Genomic DNA, 23,254 nt, shown 5'->3' with positions numbered 1-23,254 from the left:
ATTTGGGTTTTTTGATTTAATTGGATTTTTTGGGTTTTTTGATTTAATTGGATTTTTTGGGTTTTATTTATTTATTTGGGTTTTGGGTTTTTTATTTATTTGGATTTTTTGGGTTTTTATTTTTTGGGGTTTTAGAGAGAAGATGAGTTGTGTGATATATGAGAGAAGTGGATGAGAGGAAAAGAAGTTATAGTGAATTAGTGATTAATTAGAAGGATTAGTGAAGGAGGAGAGAATGAGTGATATTAGTACATAAACACACTTTTGGAGGTTGATCTTGGCCATCCATCTCCCTCCATCCAATGGCTCACAATAGAACTTATGGACTCAAATATATAGAGGACCTTAGTTGATCCTTTCTCTATATATATATATATATATATATATATTCCTTTGAATGAAGGGTGACTTGTATACATTTGGAACAACTACGCCTCTCTTGTTCTCTGTGTTGGCAGCATTGTGGACTAGGTGAGGAGAACTTGACGGAAATACGTGAACTGATTCAGGAGCAAAGGGGACGGGGGGGGGGGGACATCAGGTGCATTAAGACATTCTTGAGAACCATTTGACTCTGATTTATCTTGAGATTGAAATAGGTTGAAGGTCGGGAACTCAGGAGCAACTCGTCTTCTCTTTGGTACAGGTACATCCACTGGATCCTTGTTGAACGCGTTACCCAATGCAATGGCCGCTGCCACAAAGGTAGGATCGTTCCAACAAGGGTCATCATTGGTGCCTTCTGTTGTAGATGGAACACGACCGCCATGTACCTCAGAGGCTGACCTACCCCCTGTAGCAGACGACACGTTAACAGTACGTGCATCTTCACCTGAACCCCGGGCAGCAACAGATTCATCAGTGCGCATGTCATTGCCACCCACAACTGGATCACCTTGTCCGCAATCCACTTTTGTGCCAACCTCTTCCTCAGGTACAATAGGTGGTGTTAACTGGAAACCACCTAGTAAAGAGTCTGCCATGGCGGAAAGCTGACAAACAACTGCAGAATTTGGCATTATGCGCTTCGCATTATTGATCGAATCTGCAAAATTCTGAAATGCAGTAGCAAGGGCTTTCGCTGTGCTTACCAGCGTTTCGATACAAGAACTGACATGTGATATGTTAGCATCGTGCCCATCACGTCTATTGTTATCGGCCGCATCATCCTCATCATTGCCGACAATATCATCATCCTGAGACACAACATCGGGTTCTGTTCTGCCACGGTTCTCCACATACCCAGAACCAAAGCAACCTGGGTGCTTTCCCAACTGCGTATCAATGAAACCAGAACCAAACCGATGAGATTCCCTTTTTTCTTTAGATATTCGCGAAGATATCGCTTCCTTCGTCCATGTGCATAATGTTGGGAACACCCGCTCAACTGTTCTAGCTTTAAAACCATCCTATCGAGATAAATTAGAATTAAAACCATTATAGGTCCTTTATAAATCTTCTTGCAGCTCCCATTGTCCTCTTTTTCCTTCTCAGCCCTCCACTGTTGGACACTTGCAATTAAGTTTCTTTGGGTAAAATCGCACCATCTCAGTTTTGGGATTTACGATACATCCCTCAAACACTTGAGTATTCGCAAACTTGGAATGCTTCCCTTAACTCCCATAAGGAACGCAGACACAACATATGCGATAAAATTTCTCTTTAAATTGTCCTCACCTTGTCTTTGTTCAGCCATCTTATGCAATATGTGGGTGTTGGTAACCTTGTCAACACCCTCAAACTGGGACTTCCATGCATTAACCAGCTCTACAAACACCTCGGTCTGCTCAAAACGAGTCGCTTGCACTATTTCTACCTCACCCATGGGTAACCCCGTGGCAAGATGAACATCTTCATCGCGAATAGGGAGCTGGTTGTTTAAGAGGGAAGACGTAAATGGATCAAATCCTGAAACATGCCAGTATGCTAATTGCCCGGGAAGCATGTCAGTTTTAAGGCACAGGATACCGCCAAAGCCCATCTCTTGAATGTCTGAGATTTGATTATCGGAGAGGCCACTATTGATGAAATGTAGAAGACCGCTAGGACTCATCCTTGTTTTCAATACCAGAAAATCTTCAGAAGGATCACATCCAGCTTGTTGTATACTTGTGTCAGGGACTTCTTGATGTCTGCTTGTCCCTGCTCCGTCTAGTGCCAACGTTTCTGAACGTGATCTTTTCATAGTGACACCTGTAATCATAAACAATGTAGCTGACAATGTAATCAATGTACCTAACAGACAACAAATACGTATCGACATATGTGATGAACTGAACCTCATTGAAAATGACCAAGTTAAAAAAAACAAGCCATGGATCCACAACAAACAGCTTCAAGTGCATAAACCCTTCAAATGCTCAACCCAGGTATCACTCCATACTTAACCTCAGAGTACAAACAATATGCATAGTACATATAGACACACAACGTAAACTAAAAACGTATCCAGCAACTCGTTGAACGTACATATAACCCGTATAAACGTACCCAACTAGCACAGAACCCCAAAATTGTACAAAACTCAATTCAACACAAATCATCCATGAAAAATACTCTGCCTACATCCCAGGGGCATCACAAATACGTTACAGGTAAAAAACGTAGACATTGCAGAACAAATACAGATATGATCACCCTCTTAAAGGGGCACTGATGCAGTCATTTTATTAAAATCAAAATAACGTACCTATGGACTAAATAGACGTGGTTAACGCGTATTAAAGTGCACCTAGACCCTAAAATACTCCTTAAGTGTAAAACCCCAATGAAACACGCAACAAAACAAAACAAAAGTAAGAAAAAAAAAAGTAAAACAAAAAAAAATCTGGAAAATCTGAATGCATATTAACAGTATATCAAACACCTTATGCCAAGCATACAAAAATGACACAAACACATAGGACATATCGTCACGACACACATACCACATGAGTGTACCTAGCAACTGACTTAGTGTGACTGTTAACCATTAAGACGTACTTAGATGATATGGAACCATTTAAATTTTAAAAAAAAGTCAGATAAAGCACACACAGACTTAATTCTGAAAGGCAAAAACAAGGACACAACGTGGAAATACACATAAAATCAGCTGACATGAAAATACACATAAAAAACAACAACAAAATGTTGTAAACAACACAAATCTCAGGTAGGAAACTTCATTACTACGAGCATGTTAAACTTAGACTGATCACACAGCAAAAAGAAAAAAAAAATGAATCGAACAAAAAAAATAGGGAAAATATAATACCTAGTTGAGAATACACTAAGACGACGATGCTCTTCAATTGAAACGGAACAACAACCTGCATGCAACCGAGCGGAATTAAACATCAAATGAAATCAAAGAATAAGCCGAACATAAACAAAAATAAACCTAAAATTAATCACGAAAGTAAGAGAAATACCTAATTACCAAAAGCTCAACTGTAACACAGTTGAACCTGCATTAGTGATTTCAAGGACAACGAAGTAAATAGATCCAGCTTATTAAAGGATAATTCAGCTTATTAAAGCAAAAAATCGAAGAAATCGGCATTAACAACTAAAAGGTGAAGATCAAATCAAACCAAATTACTTACGAAATTCATAGAAATAGAACGATTAAGGAAAGTAGAATGAGTAAACGGCAGACGAATAATAATTGATCATCGTTATCGGCAATAGATCCACAAGAAATTGACGATTTTACATTTTTTTTGGGGGGAAAAATTAGGGTTTGTGATAATTTGGGGAAAAAGTAAAGAGAAGAACGGAGATTAAAAAAATGAGAGGAGAGAGAAGGAAATGAATAAAAATATCACATATATATGAACCGCGAAATTAGAAAAATTAGGCAGACCGTATAAAATTTGTTTTAAAATCCTATTGTTGTAGGTCGTTCTCACCGAGTGATCGTTCTCACCGGATCCTATATATATATATATATATATATATATATATATATATATATATATATATATATATATATATATATATATATATAGAGGAAGGATCAACTAAGGTCCTCTATATATTTGAGTCCATAAGTCCTATTGTGAGCCATTGGATGGAGGGAGATGGATGGCCAAGATCAACCTCCAAAAGTGTGTTTATGTACTAATATCACTCATTCTCTCCTCCTTCACTAATCCTTCTAATTAATCACTAATTCACTATAACTTCTTTTCCTCTCATCCACTTCTCTCATATATCACACAACTCATCTTCTCTCTAAAACCCCAAAAAATAAAAACCCAAAAAATCCAAATAAATAAAAAACCCAAAACCCAAATAAATAAATAAAACCCAAAAAATCCAATTAAATCAAAAAACCCAAAAAATCCAATTAAATCAAAAACCCAAATAAATCATTCATTCTTCTCTTCCTCATTCACCACCACCCACCACTATCCCACCCGACACCAACTCACCGCCCACCACCGCCGCCACCGCACCGCCGCCAACTTTTTTTTTTTTTTTTTTTTTTTTTTTTTTTTTTTTTTCGTTTGGTCTTTATTTTCATGTTTTGAGTTGTTTTTTCCATTCATTTTTTGTTGTTGTCTTTTATTTTCTTTTATTTTGTTACTTCTCCTTTTTTATTCATTTTCTCAAATCTCTTCTTGTTATACTTTTTTTAAAGATTTCGGGTTTTAAATCTTGTTATTTGGTTTATTTTAGATTTCGGGTTTGGTTGGGTTGTTGGTTTTTTGGTTTTATTATTGTTATTTGGTTTTTTGTTTTTGTTATTATGAGTTTTTTAAATCTCGTTTTTTTTTTGTGAGATACTTTTTTTTCATCTAAGACAAAAATGGAGTAAAGTTATACAAAAATGAACCAAAATGAACCAAAGTTATACAAAAATGGACAAAAGTTATACAAATATGGATTAAAGTTATACAAATATGGGCTAAAGTTATACAAATAAGGACTAAAGTTAAACAAAAATGGACCAAAGTTATACAAAAATGAACCAAAGTTATACAAAAATGCACCGTGAGTTATACAAAAATGCACCAGAGTTATACAAAAAATGCACCAAAGTTATACAAAAAATGGACTAAAGTTATACAAAAATGCACCAGAGTTATACAAAAATGCACCAGAGTTATACAAAAATGGACCAAAGTTCTACAAAAAATGGACTAAAGTTATACAAAAATGGTCTATTTTTGTATAACTTTGGTTCATTTTTGTATAACTTTGGTTCATTTTTGTATAACTCTGGTCTATTTTTGTATAACTTCAGTCCAAAATTGTATAACTTTAGTCCAAATTTGTGTAATTTTAGTCCAAAATTGTATAACTTTAATCCATAAGAGTATAACTTCAGTCATAAAATGTATAACTCTAGTCATACAATGTATAACTCTAGTCACAGTTTGTATAACCCTAGTCATACAATGTATAACTCTAGTCACTTTGGTTCATTTTTGTATAACTTTAGTCCAATTTTTGTATAACTTTAGTCCATAGTTGTATAACTTTAGTCCATAATTGTATAACTTTAGTCCATTTTTGTATAACTCTAGTCCTTCATATGTATAACTTTAGTCCATATTTGTAAAACTTTAGTCCAAAATTGTATAACTTTAGTCATATAATGTATAACTCTATGCATATGATGTATAACTCTAGGCATATAATGTATAACTCTAGGCATTTAATGTATAACTCTAGTCACAATATTTATAATTCTAGTCAAAAGATGTAAAACTCTAGTCACAATCTGTATAACTCTAGACATACAATGTATAACTCTAGGCATTTGATGTATAACTCTAGTCAAAAAAAAAATAACAACAAAAAAACAAAAAAAATAATATGAAAAATCTAAAACAAATCTAAAAATCTAAAAACTAGATCTAAATAAATAACAACATAATAAGTAAATAACAAAAAAAAAAAAAAAAAAAAAAAACCAACAACCCAACCCAACCCGAAATCAAAATAAACCAAATAACAATAAAAAAAACCAAATAACAAAACCAAAATTAAATATCGTGTGTATAACTCTAATGCACATAGTGTATAACTTTAATAGACAAGATGTATAACTTTAGTCCAAAAAATCAAATAACAATAACAACCAAATAAAAAAATAACAACCAAATAAAACCAAATATGTAACACTAACAAAAAAAATACCAACAATAATAAATAACATTAAAATACCAAATCAGAAAAAAAATAAAAAAAATAGATCTAAAAAAAACACCACACAAAATTAATACCAAATAACTCATGAGAATAACAAATTATATGCATAAATCTAACAAAAAACCCGTAAATCTAACAAAAACCGTAAATAAAACAAAAAAACAAAAATAAAAATAAAACAAAAAACAAATAAACAAATAAACAAAAACCAACAAATCTGAAAAATAAAAATCTACAAATCTACAAAAATCAAAACCAAACAAAGCAAATACAAAAAAGAAAAAAAAAAAAGAAAAAAAGAGAAAGGAAGTCAGCTCGTGGTGGGCGGTGGGCTCGGTGCAGGACGGAGGATGGTTCGTGGTTATTGGTGTGGTCGGGTGTGGTGGTGGTAAGGGAGGGTCGGTGTTGGTGGGGTGGTGTTATGGTCGAGACGGCGGCGGCAGTGAGGCATGAAGGAGGGAGGAGGTGGCGGCGGATCTGTGAAGGAGGGAGGAGGTGGCGGCGTGTGTGCGGGGTGGTTGAGGGAGGGTCGTGGTGGAGGGATGTGGGCTGGGAGGAGGGAGGTCGGGTGGGGGCTGGGTAGAAGGGATGCGGGTTTGTGGGCGTCGATGGTAGTGGTGGAGGCAGTGGCGGTGGCTGCAGCGAGTGGAGGTGGAGGTGGAGGTGGCTGCGGCGAGTGGAGGGCGGAGGGCTGGTGGTTACCGAGAAGGAGAGGAGAAGGTGAGTGGGTGAGGAGGGTGTTCTGCCGGAGATGTGTGGGGTGGTTGGGTTGGTGAACCGGTGAGGAAGAGAGAAAGAGTTTTTTTTTTTTTGGTTTTTTTTTGTTGGGAATTTGAGAGAGAAATGAGATAGAGAGAGAGGAGGGTGGTGGGATAATGAGAGGAGATTAGGAGAGGCTGAATGTTTAAGAAGTTAGAAGGATTAAGGGAGGTAATTAGATGGGATTAATTTGTGGCCACTCATTGAGAGACAATCCCATCCCTCCATCCCTTCTATCCAAGGGCTCTTATAAGGACTTAGGACCTTATATGGTATAAGGACCTTATAAGAACCCTTCTCTCTCTCTCTCTATATATATATATATATATATATATATATATATATAGAATCAGGATCTCTTGCGAACTGTTTTAAAATGCGAACTCTACGAACTGTATATTAGAAGACTTTCCTGCGGCCCAAACACTTACCCACTACAAAAAAAGCCCAAACCCTTGACATGCCATATGATCAAACGACCTTCCATCATCTACCAATATACCCCATACTTATACACAAAACGACACCACCAGAATACACACCGAAGCGACCACTCGGACGACGCCGGCGAATACACCGTCTATTTTTGTTATTCATATTTCCTCGTCGGCGCCGTCTGTTTTCTCTCATTTCATAATAATTCGAAACCGGTGGTACCTATTGCCGACCAATCGTGGGTTTAACGATGAAGTTTACTCATGCTCGATTCCGACTCTTTTATCTCAGACAACGCCGCTGTTGCAATTGAATTTTTTATATTTTACTTCAATTATTGTAGATCTAGCATTTTTATATTTGAAACTTGAAAAAAATTGAGTTAGAACGGTGCTTAGCTATGGTAGTTCGCGGACTTTGGTCAGTTTAATCAGTGTAAATAAGGAGGCATACTTTGGCCGTGGTGGTCAAATTTGTCGATGTGGTGTTGCGCTGACGAGTCAGAGAAGAAGTGTGAAGTTCTTGGTTTAGTTTTTTTGTTTGTTTGAACTTTGTAATTTTAAGTTGTAGATCAACAAAAAATGAAGAGGTATTTCAAAAATCAAAGTACGCCGGAGTTCATGTCCGATAATTCTGACCTGGAAAACGTTATCGTTGACACAATATTTCAAAGTTAGTGTTAGCGGCGGTGGTCAGGTGGCTATTACAGTGGTTTCGTGGTATATGGTGGATTTGGTGGCCGATGGTGACGTCCGGTAAGAATGGTGGCGGTTGATATCGCCGACTTTTTCAGAGGTTGTCGGCGATATCGTCGGCGCTGCCTGTGGTGGCTGATGATGTCGCCGATGTTGTGTTAGTTGTGATCAGCTTGGTAATGGTGGTGGTGGTGGTGACGGCAGTATTGGTGGTGGGGGCATGGGTGATGGTGGTGACGGTGGATACACAAAATAACACCCTAGGTACACTTAGTATTAATGCTGGATACATTTGGTATTACTATTGGGTACACATGTACCTAGTAGTAATACCAAATGTATCCGGTAGTTATAACAAGTGTATCTAGGTAGTTAAATCTTACCGTAACTCGCCCGTACACAACCCGCCCCTATATATATATATATATATATATATATATATATATATATATATATATATATATATATATATATATATATATATATATATATATATATATATATATATATATATATATATAGTAATAAGATCATCTAAGTCCACCCCTTACATTTGAGTCCATAAGTCCTCCTTATAGCCCGTGGATGAAGAAAATGAAAGGCTGAGATTTACACAAAAAAAAGGAGATTAAAGCTAACAAATCCCACTCTCTCACTACCACACTAATTAATCCTAATTATTCACTAATTTAATATATATACCTTTTTCCTCCCACATACTTATCTCTCATCCACACAATATCCTTTCACACTCTCTCTCAAAACTTCTCCCTCTCAAAAACCCTAAATTCAAAACCCAAAAAAATAAAAAAATTACCCCTCCCTTCCCCAACCCCACCGGCCACCACCACATACCCCACGACCACCACCACCCACCCCCACACCATCACCACAACCCTACCACTTAAAAACCCTTCCCCCACCCGGATCTGGTGCCGCCTTCTGCCCACCTCCCTCAACCAACCCTCCACCATCACTGTCACTTTCTGCCACCACCTACGACTGCCGCAACCCCCACCGCACACCTCCGCTACCACAATAGCCCGAAACCCACCTAAACCTCCGACCTCGACTCCCTCCTCCCTCCTTCACCACCCACCCTGCACCAGCCCACAGACACCGCTGCTTCCTCTCCGTCGTCCTCCACAACCCGCCACCTTCCTCCTTTTTTTTTTTTTGTCGTGATGATGGCGCTGTGTTGGATGTTGGTGTTTATGTGGGTATTTTGGGTGAACTCGTTTTGTTCAGATCTCGTTTCACTACTTTTTTTTTTATTATTTTTTTTTTCAGTTTTGGCTCGTTTTTTTTTGTTTTTGTCGCTGATGTTGTTGGATCTGTGGTTGTGTGTGTTTTTTTTAAAAAAAATCGTGTGTTAGTGTTTCTTAGAAATTGTGTTTTATTTTATTCAAAAGATTCGTCTTTTCTATATTTTTTTTTGCAGATCTTATTTTTTTTAGGGGTGGTGATGTTTAACTTTCGATTTGAATATTTAATCTATTTAAAAAAAAGTAGATCTCCATAATTTGTTGATTTTTTGTGTGTCAAATCTCTTGTTATATATTCGTCTTGTTTGTTAGTGTTTTTCTTTCTATTTTTTGTTTGTGTGTTAGCTTTATTTTCTCAATATGGTGTGTGTGACTATTGAGTTCTTCAATAATAGATCTACAATAATAAGCACCACTACCACTTTCCATTCTATTTTTTTTACTTCCTTTTTTTTTCTGTTAAAATCACACTTTCCTCCATTAAAATTACACTTTTTTTCTGTTAAAATTATACTTTTTTTTGCTAGAATAACACTTTTTTGGCTAAAATTACAGTTTTAGTTGTTAGAATTACACTTTTTTCAGTTAAAATTACACCTTTTTTTCTAGAATAACACTTTTTTCGGCTAAAATTACACTTTTTGTTGTTAGAATTACACTTTTTTCTGTTAAAATTATACTTTTTTTTGCTAGAATAACACTTTTTTCGGCTAAAATTACACTTTTTGTTGTTAGAATTACATTTTTTTCTGTTAAAATTATACTTTTTTTTTGCTAGAATAACACTTTTTTCGACTAGAATTACACTTTTTGTTGTTAGAATTACACTATTTTCTGTTAGAATTACACTTAGCTCTATTGGACTAATGTTACACTCTCAATGGACTTGGTAATATTCTCATATTCTCATTGGACTAATGTTACATTCTCAATGGACTAAAATTACATTCTCAGTGGACTGAAATTATACTTTTCTGGACTAAAATTACACTTTTCTGGACTAAAATTACATTCTCCTTGACTAAAAATAACAATCTCATTGGACTGAAATTACACTTACCTGGACTAAAATAACACTTTTTGTCATTAAAATAACACTCGTAAAATGCTAAATTTCAATAACTTGTGATAAAATGACAAAAATTCAAAATATTATTCGTTAAAATCACTCGAAAAAAATTGAAATTAAACTTGTAAAACGCTAAATTCTCGAAAATATTTCTTAAAATTACACTTTTTGCTGTTAGAATTACACTTGTAAAATTCTAAAATGTCGAAAACTTGTCTCGAAAAAAAAAACGAAAAAAACGAAACAGTCGAAAACTTGTCTCGAAAAAAAAAACGAAAAAAAAAACCGAAACAGGAAAAATGTTAACAAAATTTTCATAAACTGTGAAGTATAAGACAAAATATGGTGTTAATTGTGTATGATAATGAATTAGTGAATGTATTATTAAAACTAGAGAGAGAAGTGAATTAATTAGTGTTAAGTGTGTTTTTTGCTTTCAATCTCAACCTTCCACCATGCATGATCCAAGGGTTGTGGGAGGGACTTATGGACTCAAAAAAAAAAAGGGACTTAGAAGAACTTGACACTATATATATATATATATATATATATATATATATATATATATAGGTCCGGGTCAGGTGCGAACTAAAGTTCGGTGCGAACCGTACGAACTAACTTAAAAATCCTAGTTTCAAAGTCAAACCCGACACTAGTAACTCAAATCCCTAATTTTATTCTTACTCATTCTTACCCACCACAAAACCATCACTACCAACCACTTTTGCAGCTGCCACCAGAGGACCGACGAGGCACCGCTGTTCTCGGGGCAATGGCTAGAGCTTGTCGGCGCACCGTGGAGGTGTTGATGTTGATGGAGCTTCCATATCATGGATTAACTTCACCAGTCAATTTTCCGACTTCTTCACTTTCATGAATTGCATTTTTCGGCTCTAAATTTTCGATTTCTTCGATGGTAGAGTTAGTTTTCTGAAATCTTACTTCGTTTATTGTAGAATCTCGCATTTCAATTGAATTTTGCAAAAAAAAAAAAAATACTAACAACGCTAATCTGGGTATTTCTTAATTTGTAAAAATTTGGTGGTTTGATTGATTTTATTGAAAAATTGGTGGGAAGTTCAATTCAAGTTTGGTTTTTCACCAATTTGAGAATGTAATTTTAGGGATTTGATTGAATCTTTATTGCGAAACGGCTAGGAATTGATTGATTAATGTTGTTTTTTATATCGGTTGGAAACTGGTGTTATTGCTACTGTTTTTTATTCGGAGTTATAAATTAGAATTTTCATTTGTCTCTTGAACCAGGTTTGCAGCGTCAAGGTTTATGGAGGAGAATATGCAATCGGGTATTCAAATCTGCAATACTGATGTTGTTGTGGTTAGTTTTTTTTTCTTTTCTTTTTTTTTCCTACGACTAATAAATTGTCGATTAAAACTTAACTTCTAGAACTCAATAATCAATAGTTGAGGGCTACATATGAGAAAATTCAATCAAAAAAATCTATCCGAGATACACATATCAATACCCTAGATACACAAATCGATTTGTGTATCCGGGAGTATTGATATGTGTATCTGAGATACTAATTTGTGTATCTCGAGTGGTTGTGGGGGGGCAGGGTTTGTGTGGTGGTCAGGGGAAATAACTGTTATGTATCAAGATTTCAAATGGGTGGATACATGAAGCACTGTTACTAGATACATGTATGAATAATACTAGATACATGTATGATTTATGTATCCTTTTTCCTGAATGTGTGAGTAGGAATACGACAAGAGACTGTCTAAATTCAGGTTGATGCGTGACCTGTTTGTATAACAGGAGCAACAACATTTGGTTACAGATAGACTGGTATTTATTGATGACACAATGACATTTCGACAGAATGTCGTTGATATGTTAATAATGAGTTTTCATTGCAGGAAAACCAGGAAGCGTTATCGACTTCGGGTCAGGAATGAAACTCCCCACAAAAGGATAATAATGATGAGGAGAGGCCTCCTGGTTTTAACATTCACCCATGCACCAGCATTCTGCCTACTGATCCAGCCTTCCATCAACCAGGTAAAACTGCAAGACGGACTTCATTTAATGTGAAACCATCTCATTCTAACATTATAACCTACTCAAACCACAACCTTTTCCAGTAGTACTATTACTATACTTAAGTTACCCCCTCTTTCCTGCACTTGTGCCAATTTGGTATGTCAATTGGTTTGTTATTCTTAGGTACTTCTGGTGTCATTCTGAAAGAGAATCTAACGATCGAGGTCCTGTTTGGTAAACATGTAAGGCGTCTTTGGTGTATTTAAAGCTTTTAGCATAAATAAGAAAGGCGACTAATTCAATCTCAAACGGTAAAGTCATAGACATACACATAAGAGGTTATAAAGAGCGTAATTATTCTCTCCATCTATTTTATACAATCTATTAATCTCTCAAACGGTAAAGTCATAGGGTTTAAGATATGGACTTGATAAATCATTTAGTATGGCATATACATGTAGAAACGTAATGAGAGTGGGTCTAGTAAATGTAAGTGCTGTGGATGTGGATACATAACAGTAATTTAACTCTCCTTTCTCTCCATCTATTTTATTATTCTCTATTTCTCTCATTATTTGTTTTAAAATGCAGAACCGTTTTTAAGTAAAAGAAAAAAAAACTTTCGTGAATGTCCATACCTTGACATTGGCCTGCCTATCTACATTTCAGGAATAACTGACAGTTGGCTTTTTCATCTACCATGTATTTCAGGAGTTACTTAGAAATGGAGCGTAGGCTGAAGGTTTATGTATACGATGAGGGAGAGCTGCCAATTATGCACGACGGTCCTTGCAAGAACCTTTACACAATCAAGGGGAGATTTATCCATGAGATCGAGCATGGGCCGAGTAAATTTCGAATCAGAGACCCAAGTCATGCCCATGTTTATTTCATGCCCTTCAGCATCGCATGTATGATTTATGTATCCTTTTGCCTGAATGAATAAGGCGCGGGGGTTCCGAGCAGGGTTTGTGCATCCTTTTTCCTGAATGTGTGAGCAGTCATGTCTCGATTCTCAAAGGCTTTGGCTAGCCTTTTGCTTTTGCTCCTTATGGAATCATCCGAGTTCATCCAGATGTCCCGATTCTCATATAAGAAGTGTATTAAAAAATGAGGAGAGATGTTGATGTAGCAACTCCAACTATGAGGAATACCCCCAGAAACCTCGGATTTGAATTATTGTACTATTGGCTCTATTGCATTCCTTACTTTTTCTCAATTTTAGCCATCTTATCTGCTTCTGTCACATTCAGTATTCCTCCTGAAACCTCGAACAATAAGAGGGAACCTTTTGGAAATGCCTACAAGACAACACTAAGAGGGAACCTTTCGGAAGGCCAGTTAATCGGAGGAATGTCGACATAATGGAGGCTCATGTCAAAATCTTTCATTAGTACATCATCTTTTAGTTTGGGATTTAGTTTTTATGAATTGAATAATTAGTAGCTTGGGCATTGAACAATACCCTCTCTTGGACAGAAACACTCAGACATTACACAAGCTACTCAGAAGGCCAACTGCAGGAATGTGCTAAACTGTTAGCAGGCTTTCACTCATCTGCTCCTGAACATAGGCTCAAAGCGGGTTACAAGAAGTACTAAAAACCTGAAGTCGGATCAGTTGCCCTTCGACCTCCTTCAAAAGCCCTTTTGTCTTAAATTGCCTAGATTTTTAAGCAGTTGAGACTTCATTGACATTCTTGATTCAATGGAGATTTTAAGTTTCATTGACAGTAGAACTACCATCATCTATAGTGTTGTCTAAGGATTCGTCGATTTAATGTGATGTAGTTGCGAATTAAAAGTTCTATTAACTCTGATTTCATTCATATATACAAAGAGGATTTATTCTCCATATCATTTTGTTGGCTTCTCATAACATCCAAGTCACTGTATTTTCCAAGCATTGTCGCACTGATATAAAAACACCACAACACTAACTCGATCCAAATTTAATTTATTGCACTCTAATCGCTGTACTCGTGTAAGTTAAAGTGAATTGAAACCGAAACTAACCCAATCAAAATCTAGACGTTATTCCGTTTTATTAGTTTATTGTAAGACCGTCTCAATCATTTATTTACAATTTTCATGTTAAATATGTGTATCTAGTAAGGTAATCTAGTCTCATTTCTTTTAATGTTACGAATTTCAGCCGCATAGGAGTGTATCTAGTGTTCTAAAGATGTGTATCTAATAAGATACAAGAGTGTATCTTACTAGCTAAAAGTATACTTATGTATCTAATAACTTAAAGAAATGTATCTAGCTAGCTAAAAGTATGTATGTAGTAACTTAAACGAGTGTATCTAGCTAGTTAAAGGTATGTACCTAGTAATTTAAAAGAGTGTATATAGCAATCTACGGGTATGTATCTAGTAACTTAAACAAGTGTATCTAGCTAGTTAAAGGTATGTACCTAGTAATTTAAAGGAGTGTATATAGCAATCTACGGGTATGTATCTAGTAACTTAAACGAGTGTATCTAGCTAACTAAAGTTATGTTTCTATGAACTTAAAAAGTGTACCTAGGAAGTTACGAGTATGTATCTAGCAAGCTACGGGTATGTATCTAGCAAATTAAACATGCGTATCGAGCTAGCTAAAAAAGTTAAATCAGCATATCAACGATGAAGTTGAAAAAACATCAAACAAGAGGACAATCACTATCTGAAAGGAAAATGAAGAGTAAAAAGGCATATGATGACATATTTTTAGGACAAGCTTTCTTTTAGTACTGAGATATCAATTTTGTTAAAAAAATGCCAACAATATCACAGTCCATATCATAAATCGTCAGGCGACGTCGTTGGCCAACACAAATTGCCACAATGAACTGCGTAGCCACCACCGTCGTGACCACCATCACTAGTATACTTGAATTTCGCCGACGGGATGTCTTCAAATTTGAAATTTTACAACCAGGACACAAAGTAGTATTATTTTTTCAAAAATCTAATTCATTTTACCTAAATCTAGCAATAAAATCACAAAGCATCACCATCACCCGGAACCGCCGGCACGATACCACAGCCCCACGCATAGACGATGCCGCCGACTTATCTTGAGCACATAACATACATTTTTAAGTCAAAATATTCCACAGAAGCATAAAATGCTACGACTATTTTGAAATTTTGCAGACAAATTCATAGATCTAACATTACTATATCGCTTTTTACAGCTAAGCGTTTATAGGGAAGGGGCCTTCGCCGGAATTCGCTCGCCGAGAAGTGAAGAGTTGGTGGAGAAATTGGACGAAATGAAGCCGGGTTATAGAGAAAAACTATGGCCGGTGCATCGTCGGCGTCAGGATGGTCGGTGAAAAACGAGTTCTAGGTGCATGAAAATTATTAGATACGAGAACATGGGTAATCGATGTATGAAAATTAATAAAATGTATTATGCCTCGATTTGCGTCAATAATTTATAATGTTTGGACCAAGAAATATGTTTTCTAACCATAAAATTCAATGCCGAATCCAAATATGTCATTATTTTTAAAAAAAAAAATTCTGTAAGATGGAGTTCTCACGGTTCTCATTATCTTGATGGTTCTCATAGGATCCCAATTCTATATATAGGGTTTGGAACCGGTGAAAACCACTAAGATAATGAGAACCATCATTAAATCTCTACCAAATCTCGATTTTGAAAGTTTAGGTGAATCATCTAGCCTTAACTTAGTTTGTTCAAACACATTATTTGGTATAAAAAGACAAAATTTATTGATTTTATTAACAAAATATCAACATAATGTACAAAAATATAATTAGGTATACTAAAATGATTTTAGATGCACCAAAACAAATACTAGGTGCATGAAAAGTTTTACATGCATGAAAATGATTAATAGGTGCATGAAAATAACGGGCTCTACATGCACGAAAACGAGTTTTAGGTGCATGAAAATTATTAGATACAAGAAAATGGGTAGTCGATGTATGAAAATTAATAAAATGTATTTCGCCTCGATTTGCGTCAATAATTTATAATGTTTGGACCAAGAAATATGTTTTCTAGCCATAAAATTCAATGCCGGATCCAAATATGTCATTATTTTTAGAAAAAAAATTCCGTAAGATGGAGTTCTCACTGTTGTCATTATCTTGATGGTTCTCATAGGATCTCAATTCATATATAGGGTTAGGATCCGGTGAGAACAAATAAGATAATTAGAACCGTGAGAACCATCATTAACTCTCTACCAAATCTCGATTTTGAAAGTTTAAGTGAATCATTTAGCCTTAACTTAGTTTGTTCAAATACATTATTTGGTATAACTAAACAAGATTTATTGATTTAATAAATAAAATATAAACATAATGTACAAAAATACAATTAGGTATACGAAAACGACTATAGATGCACCAAAACGAATACTGGGTGCATGAAAAGTTTTACATGAATGAAAATGATTAATATGTGCAAGAAAATAACGGGCTCTACATGCATGAAAACGAGTTCTAGGTGCATGAAAATTGTTAGATACGAGAAAATGGGTACTCGGAGTATGAAAATTAATAAAATGTATTTCGCCTCAATTTGCGTCAATAATTTATAATGTTTGGACCAAGAAATATGTTTTCTAGCCATAAAATTCAATGCCGAATCCAAATATGTCATTATTTTTTTTAAAAAAAATTCCGTAAGATGGAGTTCTCATGGTTCTAATTATCTTGATGGTTCTCATAGGATCCCAATTATATATATATATATATATATATATATATATATATATATATAGGTCTAGGATCCGATGAGAATATATATAGGGTTAGGATCCGGTGAGAACCACTAAGATAATGAGAACCGTGAGAATCATCATTAAATCTCTACCAAATCTCGATTTTGAAAGTTTAGGTGAATCATTTAGCCTTAACATAGTTTGTTCAAACACATTATTTGGTATAACAAGACAAGATTTATTTATTTTATTAAAAAAAATATAAACATACTGTACAAAAATACAATTAGGTATACTAAAACGACTATAGATGCACCAAAACGAATATTGATTACATGAAAAGTTTTACATGCATGAAAATGATTAATAGGTGCATGAAAATAACGGGCTTTACATGCATGAAAACGAGTTCTAGGTGCATGAAAATTGTTAGATACGAGAAAATGGGTACTCGGTGTATGAAATTTAATAAAATATATTTCGCCTCAATTTGCGTCAATAATTTATAATGTTTGGACCAAGATATGTTTTCTAGCCATAAAATTCAATGCCGAATCCAAATATGTCATTATTTTTTTAAAAAAATTCCGTAAGATGGAGTTCTCATGGTTCTCATAGGATCCCAATTATATATATATATATATAGAAATGGGATCAAGAGAGTCCACCTCTTTACATGAGTCCCATGAGTCCTAATCTCAACCCTTAGATTGTAACAAAATGAAGGGCTAAGATTAAATCTAAAAATAAAGAATCTATATAAAACACACTAAAACCTAATTTCTATTCATTTCACTGCCTCTCACTTCTCTCTCTTTCTCCCTTTTTCTCTCTCGCCTCTCTCATCACTCACCAACCCCATTGCCGCCGCCCCTTACCTGAGCTGCTGCCGCCGCCAACCACACGCCGACGCCGCCCCTTCCCCTCACGCTGCTGCTGCCTTATCTCCTCCCCCGCCTCTCTTCTTCTTCCCTCGGTCACCACCCCAATACCACTACCGCCTCCCTCGGCCTCCACCACGCACCTCCCTCTCTGCCCTTGCATCCCTCTCTGCCCTTGCCGCCTCTTTCCCTTCTTCTTTCTCTTTTTTTTTTTTTTTTTTTTCACCTTGCCGCCTCTTTCCCTTCTTCTTTCTCTTTTTTTTTTTTTGTTTTTTTCAGATCTGAGTAAGGAGTGTTTTGTGGTGGGTCATTTGTGGTGATGGTGGTGGTGAAGCCGTGGTTCCTGCCGCTTCTGTTTTCGCTTTTTTCTTTCTTTCTTTTTTTTTTTTTTTTTTTTTTTCGCAGGTGTCGTGGTTGGTGGTGGTGGTTGCGGGGGTTGTGGGGCGGCATGGCGGTGAAGTTAGTGGGGGTCGGGGGTGGACGTTGGTGGTGGGTCAGGTGTTGACGTTGGTGGTCGGGGTGGACGTTGGTGGTGGGTCAGGTGGTGGTTGTTACCTATATATAAAATGACGCAGCATTAAAGTTTCGACTCACAAGCATTAAAGTTTCGACTCACAAGAATTAAAGTTACACTTATATGGACTAAAGTTACGATGGACTAATAATACTCGCCAAGGACTTAAAGTTACAAACCTAAAAAAATAAAGTTTCAAAATTTATGACTAAAGTTTTATTGTAAAACATTAAAGTTACATTCATAAAATTTCAAATTTCAATATTTACGTAAAATTTATAGATTAGCAAAATTAATTAAAATCAAATTTTTATATTAGAAAATGTCTAAAAAAATTAAAGTTTTATATTTTAACATCAAAGTTTCAGTCGTATAACATTAAAGTTATATTTATAAATTAATAAAATTAAAATTTTTATATTACAAATTGGCTAAAAAAAATTAAAGTTTCAAATTTTAGCATTTAAGTTTCACTCGTAAAACATTAAAGTTTCATTTATAAATAAGTAAATTAAATAAATTCAAATTTTTATAATAGAAATTATCGAAAAAAATTAAAGTTTTAATTTTTAGCATTAAAGTTTTACTCGTAAAACATTAAAATTACATTCAAAAAACAATTTTACATATTTAAAATAAAATTTGATAACATAAATTTAAATTTTTATTTATAAAATGACTTTAAATATTAAAGTTACAATCATAAAGAATTAAAGTTACATTTATAAATTAAAGTTACGCTTGTACAACATTAAAGTTACAGTTTAAAAGTTTCAAATCTCAAATATCAATCTTAAAAGATCAATGGTCAAGATTAGAACTCATGGACTCACCATTTTAGGTGGACTCATTTGAACTCCTCTCTCTCTCTCTCTCTCTCTCTATATATATATATATATATATGTGTGTGTGTGTGTGTGTGTGTGTGTGTGTGTGTGTGTGTGTGTGTGTGTGTGTGTGTGTGTGTGTGTGTGTGTGTGTGTGTGTGTGTGTGTGTGTGTGTGTGTGTGTGTGTGTGTGTATGTGTGTGTTTAGGATCCGATGAGAATATATATAGGGTTAGGATCCGGTGAGAACCACTAAGATAATGAGAACCGTGAGAACCATCATTAAATCTCTACCAAATCTTGATTTTGAAAGTTTATGTGAATCATTTAGCCTTAACTTATTTTGTTCAAACACATTATTTGGTATAACTAAACAAAATTTATTAATTTTATTAACAAAATATAAATATAATGTACAAAAATATAATTAGATATACTAAAACGACTATAGATGCACCATAATGAATACTGGGTGCAGTTTTACATGCATGAAAATAATTAATAGGTGCATGAAAATAACGGGTTCGTTCTACATGCACGAAAACGAGTTATAGGTGCATGAAAATTGTTAGATACGAGAAAATGGGTAGTCGGGGTATGAAAATTAATAAAATGTAATTCGTCTCGATTTTTCGTCAATAATTTATAATGTTTGGACCAAGAAATATGTTTTCTAGCCATAAAATTCAATGTCGAATCCAAATATGTCATTATTTTAAAAAAAAAATTCCGTAAGATGGAGTTCTCACAGTTCTCATTATCTTGATGGTTCTTATAGGATCTCAATTTTATATATATGTTAAACACTGTTAGTTAAACTCAATAATCTTTTCGTCCCGTCAATTATTTACCTTTGGTTTTGTTATAAAAACGAAAAAAAGTGAAAATGACCAATTATTTGATGACAATTAGAGCAAATTGAGTGTGTAGAATAAAATTGTATGGATCTACTACTCAGTATAACAATGAAGCAAACATGGACAACAAATACTTTGGAATTTTGTTTATCTTTGACAATTCTAGACTTCTAGTCCAGAAAAGGGTCAGACTTTAGACATTTGTTGTCTATATAAAGTGCAGTATTTGTAGTAATGAAAAATAACCGTACACAACTCGTTGAGATTTTGATACCTAACCTTAAACATTTAGAGCAACAAAGCAGCCACAAATCCTAAATTGTGATTATGGGCAGTCAAGCATATGACGTAGCTCATGAACGTCGTTCTGCTAATTATAAGCCAAATATATGGAGCTTCGATTTTGTTCAGTCACTTAGATCTCAATTCACAGTAAGATATACGAGTAATTTGTATTACATTTTATCCTGTTTTTAGATTTTTAGTAGCCACGTAAATCTTTATTATCGACTATTATAGGTAGGCCTAGTGATTTTTGAACTTCATTAATATTAAAAAAATTAATGCAGGATGTTGTTTACAAATCATGGGCTGAGAAGCTCAAGGAGGAGTTTATGCATACATTGAATGAAGAAGAAGAGTTGTCCATGGTGCATATTGTTGACATCATATCAAAATTAGGATTGTCTGGTGTTTTCACAAAATTTATCAAGGATGCGCTTGACTTCATTGCGTCTAATATGAACATGACAACTGCTGGTTCCAAGGACGATATGCTGAAAACTGCACTATGTTTTCGACTTCTTCGACAGCATGGCTATCATGTGTCACAGGGTAATCTTCTTCAAACTTTCTAATTTTTGCTGTTCTGTTGGTTTTATTTTTTTTTTATTTTACGAGTGTACGATCAGTTGTGTACTTGTTTTACATCCAGAGGTTCTTGTTCATTTCATTGATGAAATGGTTCCGTGTAAGGAAGAAGTTGGTTATGACCTTACTACAAAAGTTCTTGAGCTGTTTGAGGCCTCGCATCTAGCTATGGAAGGCGACGAGATTTTAATGAAAGCCAAACATTTTTCATACCAGTATCTCGTAGACAGTCGTCATCATCAGTATTTGAATGATGACAATCTTTCTCAACAAGTAACTCATTCCTTGAAGGGTCCATGTCACTGGAGAGTGGTATGGTTTGATGTCGTACATCAAATTCATGCTTATGAGAAGCAAGTGAATAACAATACGAATAAGATCTTAGTTGAGTTAGCTAAGCTCAATTTCAACATTACCCAATCCATGCTCATAGAAGAACTGAAACAACTGTCCAGGTAATGGCATATTTTCAGTCTTTCATTAAAATTTTATTTTGTTTTTACTTATTTTATTCCTTTAACTCATAATCTTCATATGTTAAGGTGGTGGAATGATCTGGGGCTTATAGAAAGTATCAACTTCTCTAGAGATCGATTAGTCGAAAGTTTCCTGTGGACAATTGGAATTGCATTTGAACCACAGTATGCACTACTCAGGAAATGCCTTACCAAAGTCGCAACTTTTATACTGGTTATAGATGATCTTTATGACATATATGGCTCTCTGGAAGAACTTAATTGCTTCACCATGGCTGTGGAGAGGTTGGTATTAAATTAATTATCAGTGTATGATTGATGATACACTAAATGATGATGCACTAATAAGTTAATTAATACATGACAATATGCTAGATGGGATTCCGAAGAATTGCAGCAACTTCCTGAATGCATAAAGATTTGCTTCGAGGCCCTGAGAACAACTACTGCTGCAATAACCGATGAGATTCAGAGAGAAAAAGACTGTGATGATATATCCATTTACTTGAACACTGCAGTAAGTTCTGTGCTTTCATTTAAAACTACCATAGCTTGTTTAATACATTTACGGAATGTCGTATCTCTTTGCTGTCTTTGTTTGTCAGTGGGGTGATTTTTGCAAAGGTCTACTATCAGAAGCAAGGTGGTATAACACAAATCATATACCATCTCTTGAAGAATATCTTAGATCAGCATGGATAACTTCATCCGGCCCATTGCTTTCTCTGGTCACTCTTCTATGTACTACTGATAATGAATCAGATTCGCTGAAAGATAAACTGCTAGAGAATCAAGATCTCGTATACTACATTTCACTAATTATTCGACTCTCCAATGATTTAGGAACTTCAGCGGTAACTCCCTATATTCCAACTCACAAAAATGAATTGGTCCACATAATAGCATACTCCGTATATACTTTGTTTCTAATGCTCTCATTTGTTTCATAAACAGGCGGAGCTTGAGAGAGGAGACTCGCCATCATCTATCTTATGTTACATGGTGGAAGCGAAGGCGACAGAGGAGATGGCTAAGTTACATGTAAAGAAGATAATAAGTGATACTTGGAAGAAAATCAATAAGGAGTTATTGAACGCCTCCCCAAAGCAACAACCACGTGTGAATCTGATCATAAATATCGCACGTGTTTGTCAATTTATATATCGGGAAGGAGATGGTTTTAGTGTTCCAAACAAAGATACTCGGAAACAGATCAAAGGTTTATTGATTGAACCTATCCAACTTACAATGGATTGAATTCGCGGGGTATACTTTCATATGTACAACCAAATTATTAATTGAATCCTATTTTCTTCGGTACACCAGTGTCCCTCATCGTCTTCTATGCCACAAATCATACCCGTCCTTCGTCTTTGCTTGGCTTTATTATGAAAAAATCTTGTACTCTCGTCACAATTTTGCAGTTCGAATGTCCTAGCGGCTAGCCCTCAGATATACACTACTACGACTTAATCTGGGACGTAGTTTATCAAGTTCACTTGAAATATCCTGGCATGTTTCTACCATAATTGTAGACGGCTCTTGCTTGTGAAAAAAAAATAATTTTAATCCCGTAAAAATTATACCGGTATGCTGTTATAAACACTGTTATCATCAAAATTTATCAAGAAGATAGTTTCACCGCCTCAGCGAAACAGTGGGATCCTAAATATAACCTCAAGACCAATAAAAATATTATGTTTCCGACTTTCCGTAGCAAAATGGGTGAATTTTTTACTATAACCCGTATATACCGCAAAATTCCGAA

The 23,254-nt window shown here is 35.1% G+C and overlaps 1 protein-coding gene and 1 long non-coding RNA gene across 2 annotated transcripts; both read left to right on the top strand.

Moving 5' to 3' along the window:
- Nucleotides 1–11,015: 11,015 nt before the first annotated feature.
- Nucleotides 11,016–14,238, top strand: LOC141629364 (uncharacterized). Its single transcript, XR_012537272.1, has 4 exons — nucleotides 11,016–11,283; nucleotides 11,634–11,706; nucleotides 12,252–12,393; nucleotides 13,087–14,238. It is a non-coding gene; the product is annotated as an uncharacterized LOC141629364 (long non-coding RNA).
- Nucleotides 14,239–20,393: 6,155 nt separating this feature from the next.
- On the top strand, nucleotides 20,394–23,041 carry LOC141629355 (alpha-farnesene synthase-like). Its single transcript, XM_074442375.1, has 7 exons — nucleotides 20,394–20,572; nucleotides 20,710–20,974; nucleotides 21,075–21,465; nucleotides 21,553–21,771; nucleotides 21,862–22,003; nucleotides 22,092–22,340; nucleotides 22,441–23,041. Exons 1-7 carry the CDS (start codon nucleotides 20,468–20,470, stop codon nucleotides 22,741–22,743), a joined length of 1,674 nt encoding a protein of 557 aa, XP_074298476.1. The 5' UTR covers nucleotides 20,394–20,467; the 3' UTR covers nucleotides 22,744–23,041.
- Nucleotides 23,042–23,254: the final 213 nt, after the last annotated feature.

Source organism: Silene latifolia, chromosome 2, assembly GCF_048544455.1.
Source record: "Silene latifolia isolate original U9 population chromosome 2, ASM4854445v1, whole genome shotgun sequence".
Classification (NCBI taxonomy): Eukaryota; Viridiplantae; Streptophyta; class Magnoliopsida; order Caryophyllales; family Caryophyllaceae; genus Silene; species Silene latifolia.
This window is presented reverse-complemented; position numbering and strand designations above follow the sequence as displayed.

Excerpts from the sequence above, each read along its gene's own strand:
- LOC141629355 (XM_074442375.1), top strand. The coding sequence starts at position 20,468 with ATGGGCAGTCAAGCATATGACGTAGCTCATGAACGTCGTTCTGCTAAT. Across the intron at positions 20,573-20,709 it reads CACTTAGATCTCAATTCACA|GATGTTGTTTACAAATCATG; the intron begins GTAAGATATACG and ends AAATTAATGCAG. Across the intron at positions 21,772-21,861 it reads TTCACCATGGCTGTGGAGAG|ATGGGATTCCGAAGAATTGC; the intron begins GTTGGTATTAAA and ends ACAATATGCTAG.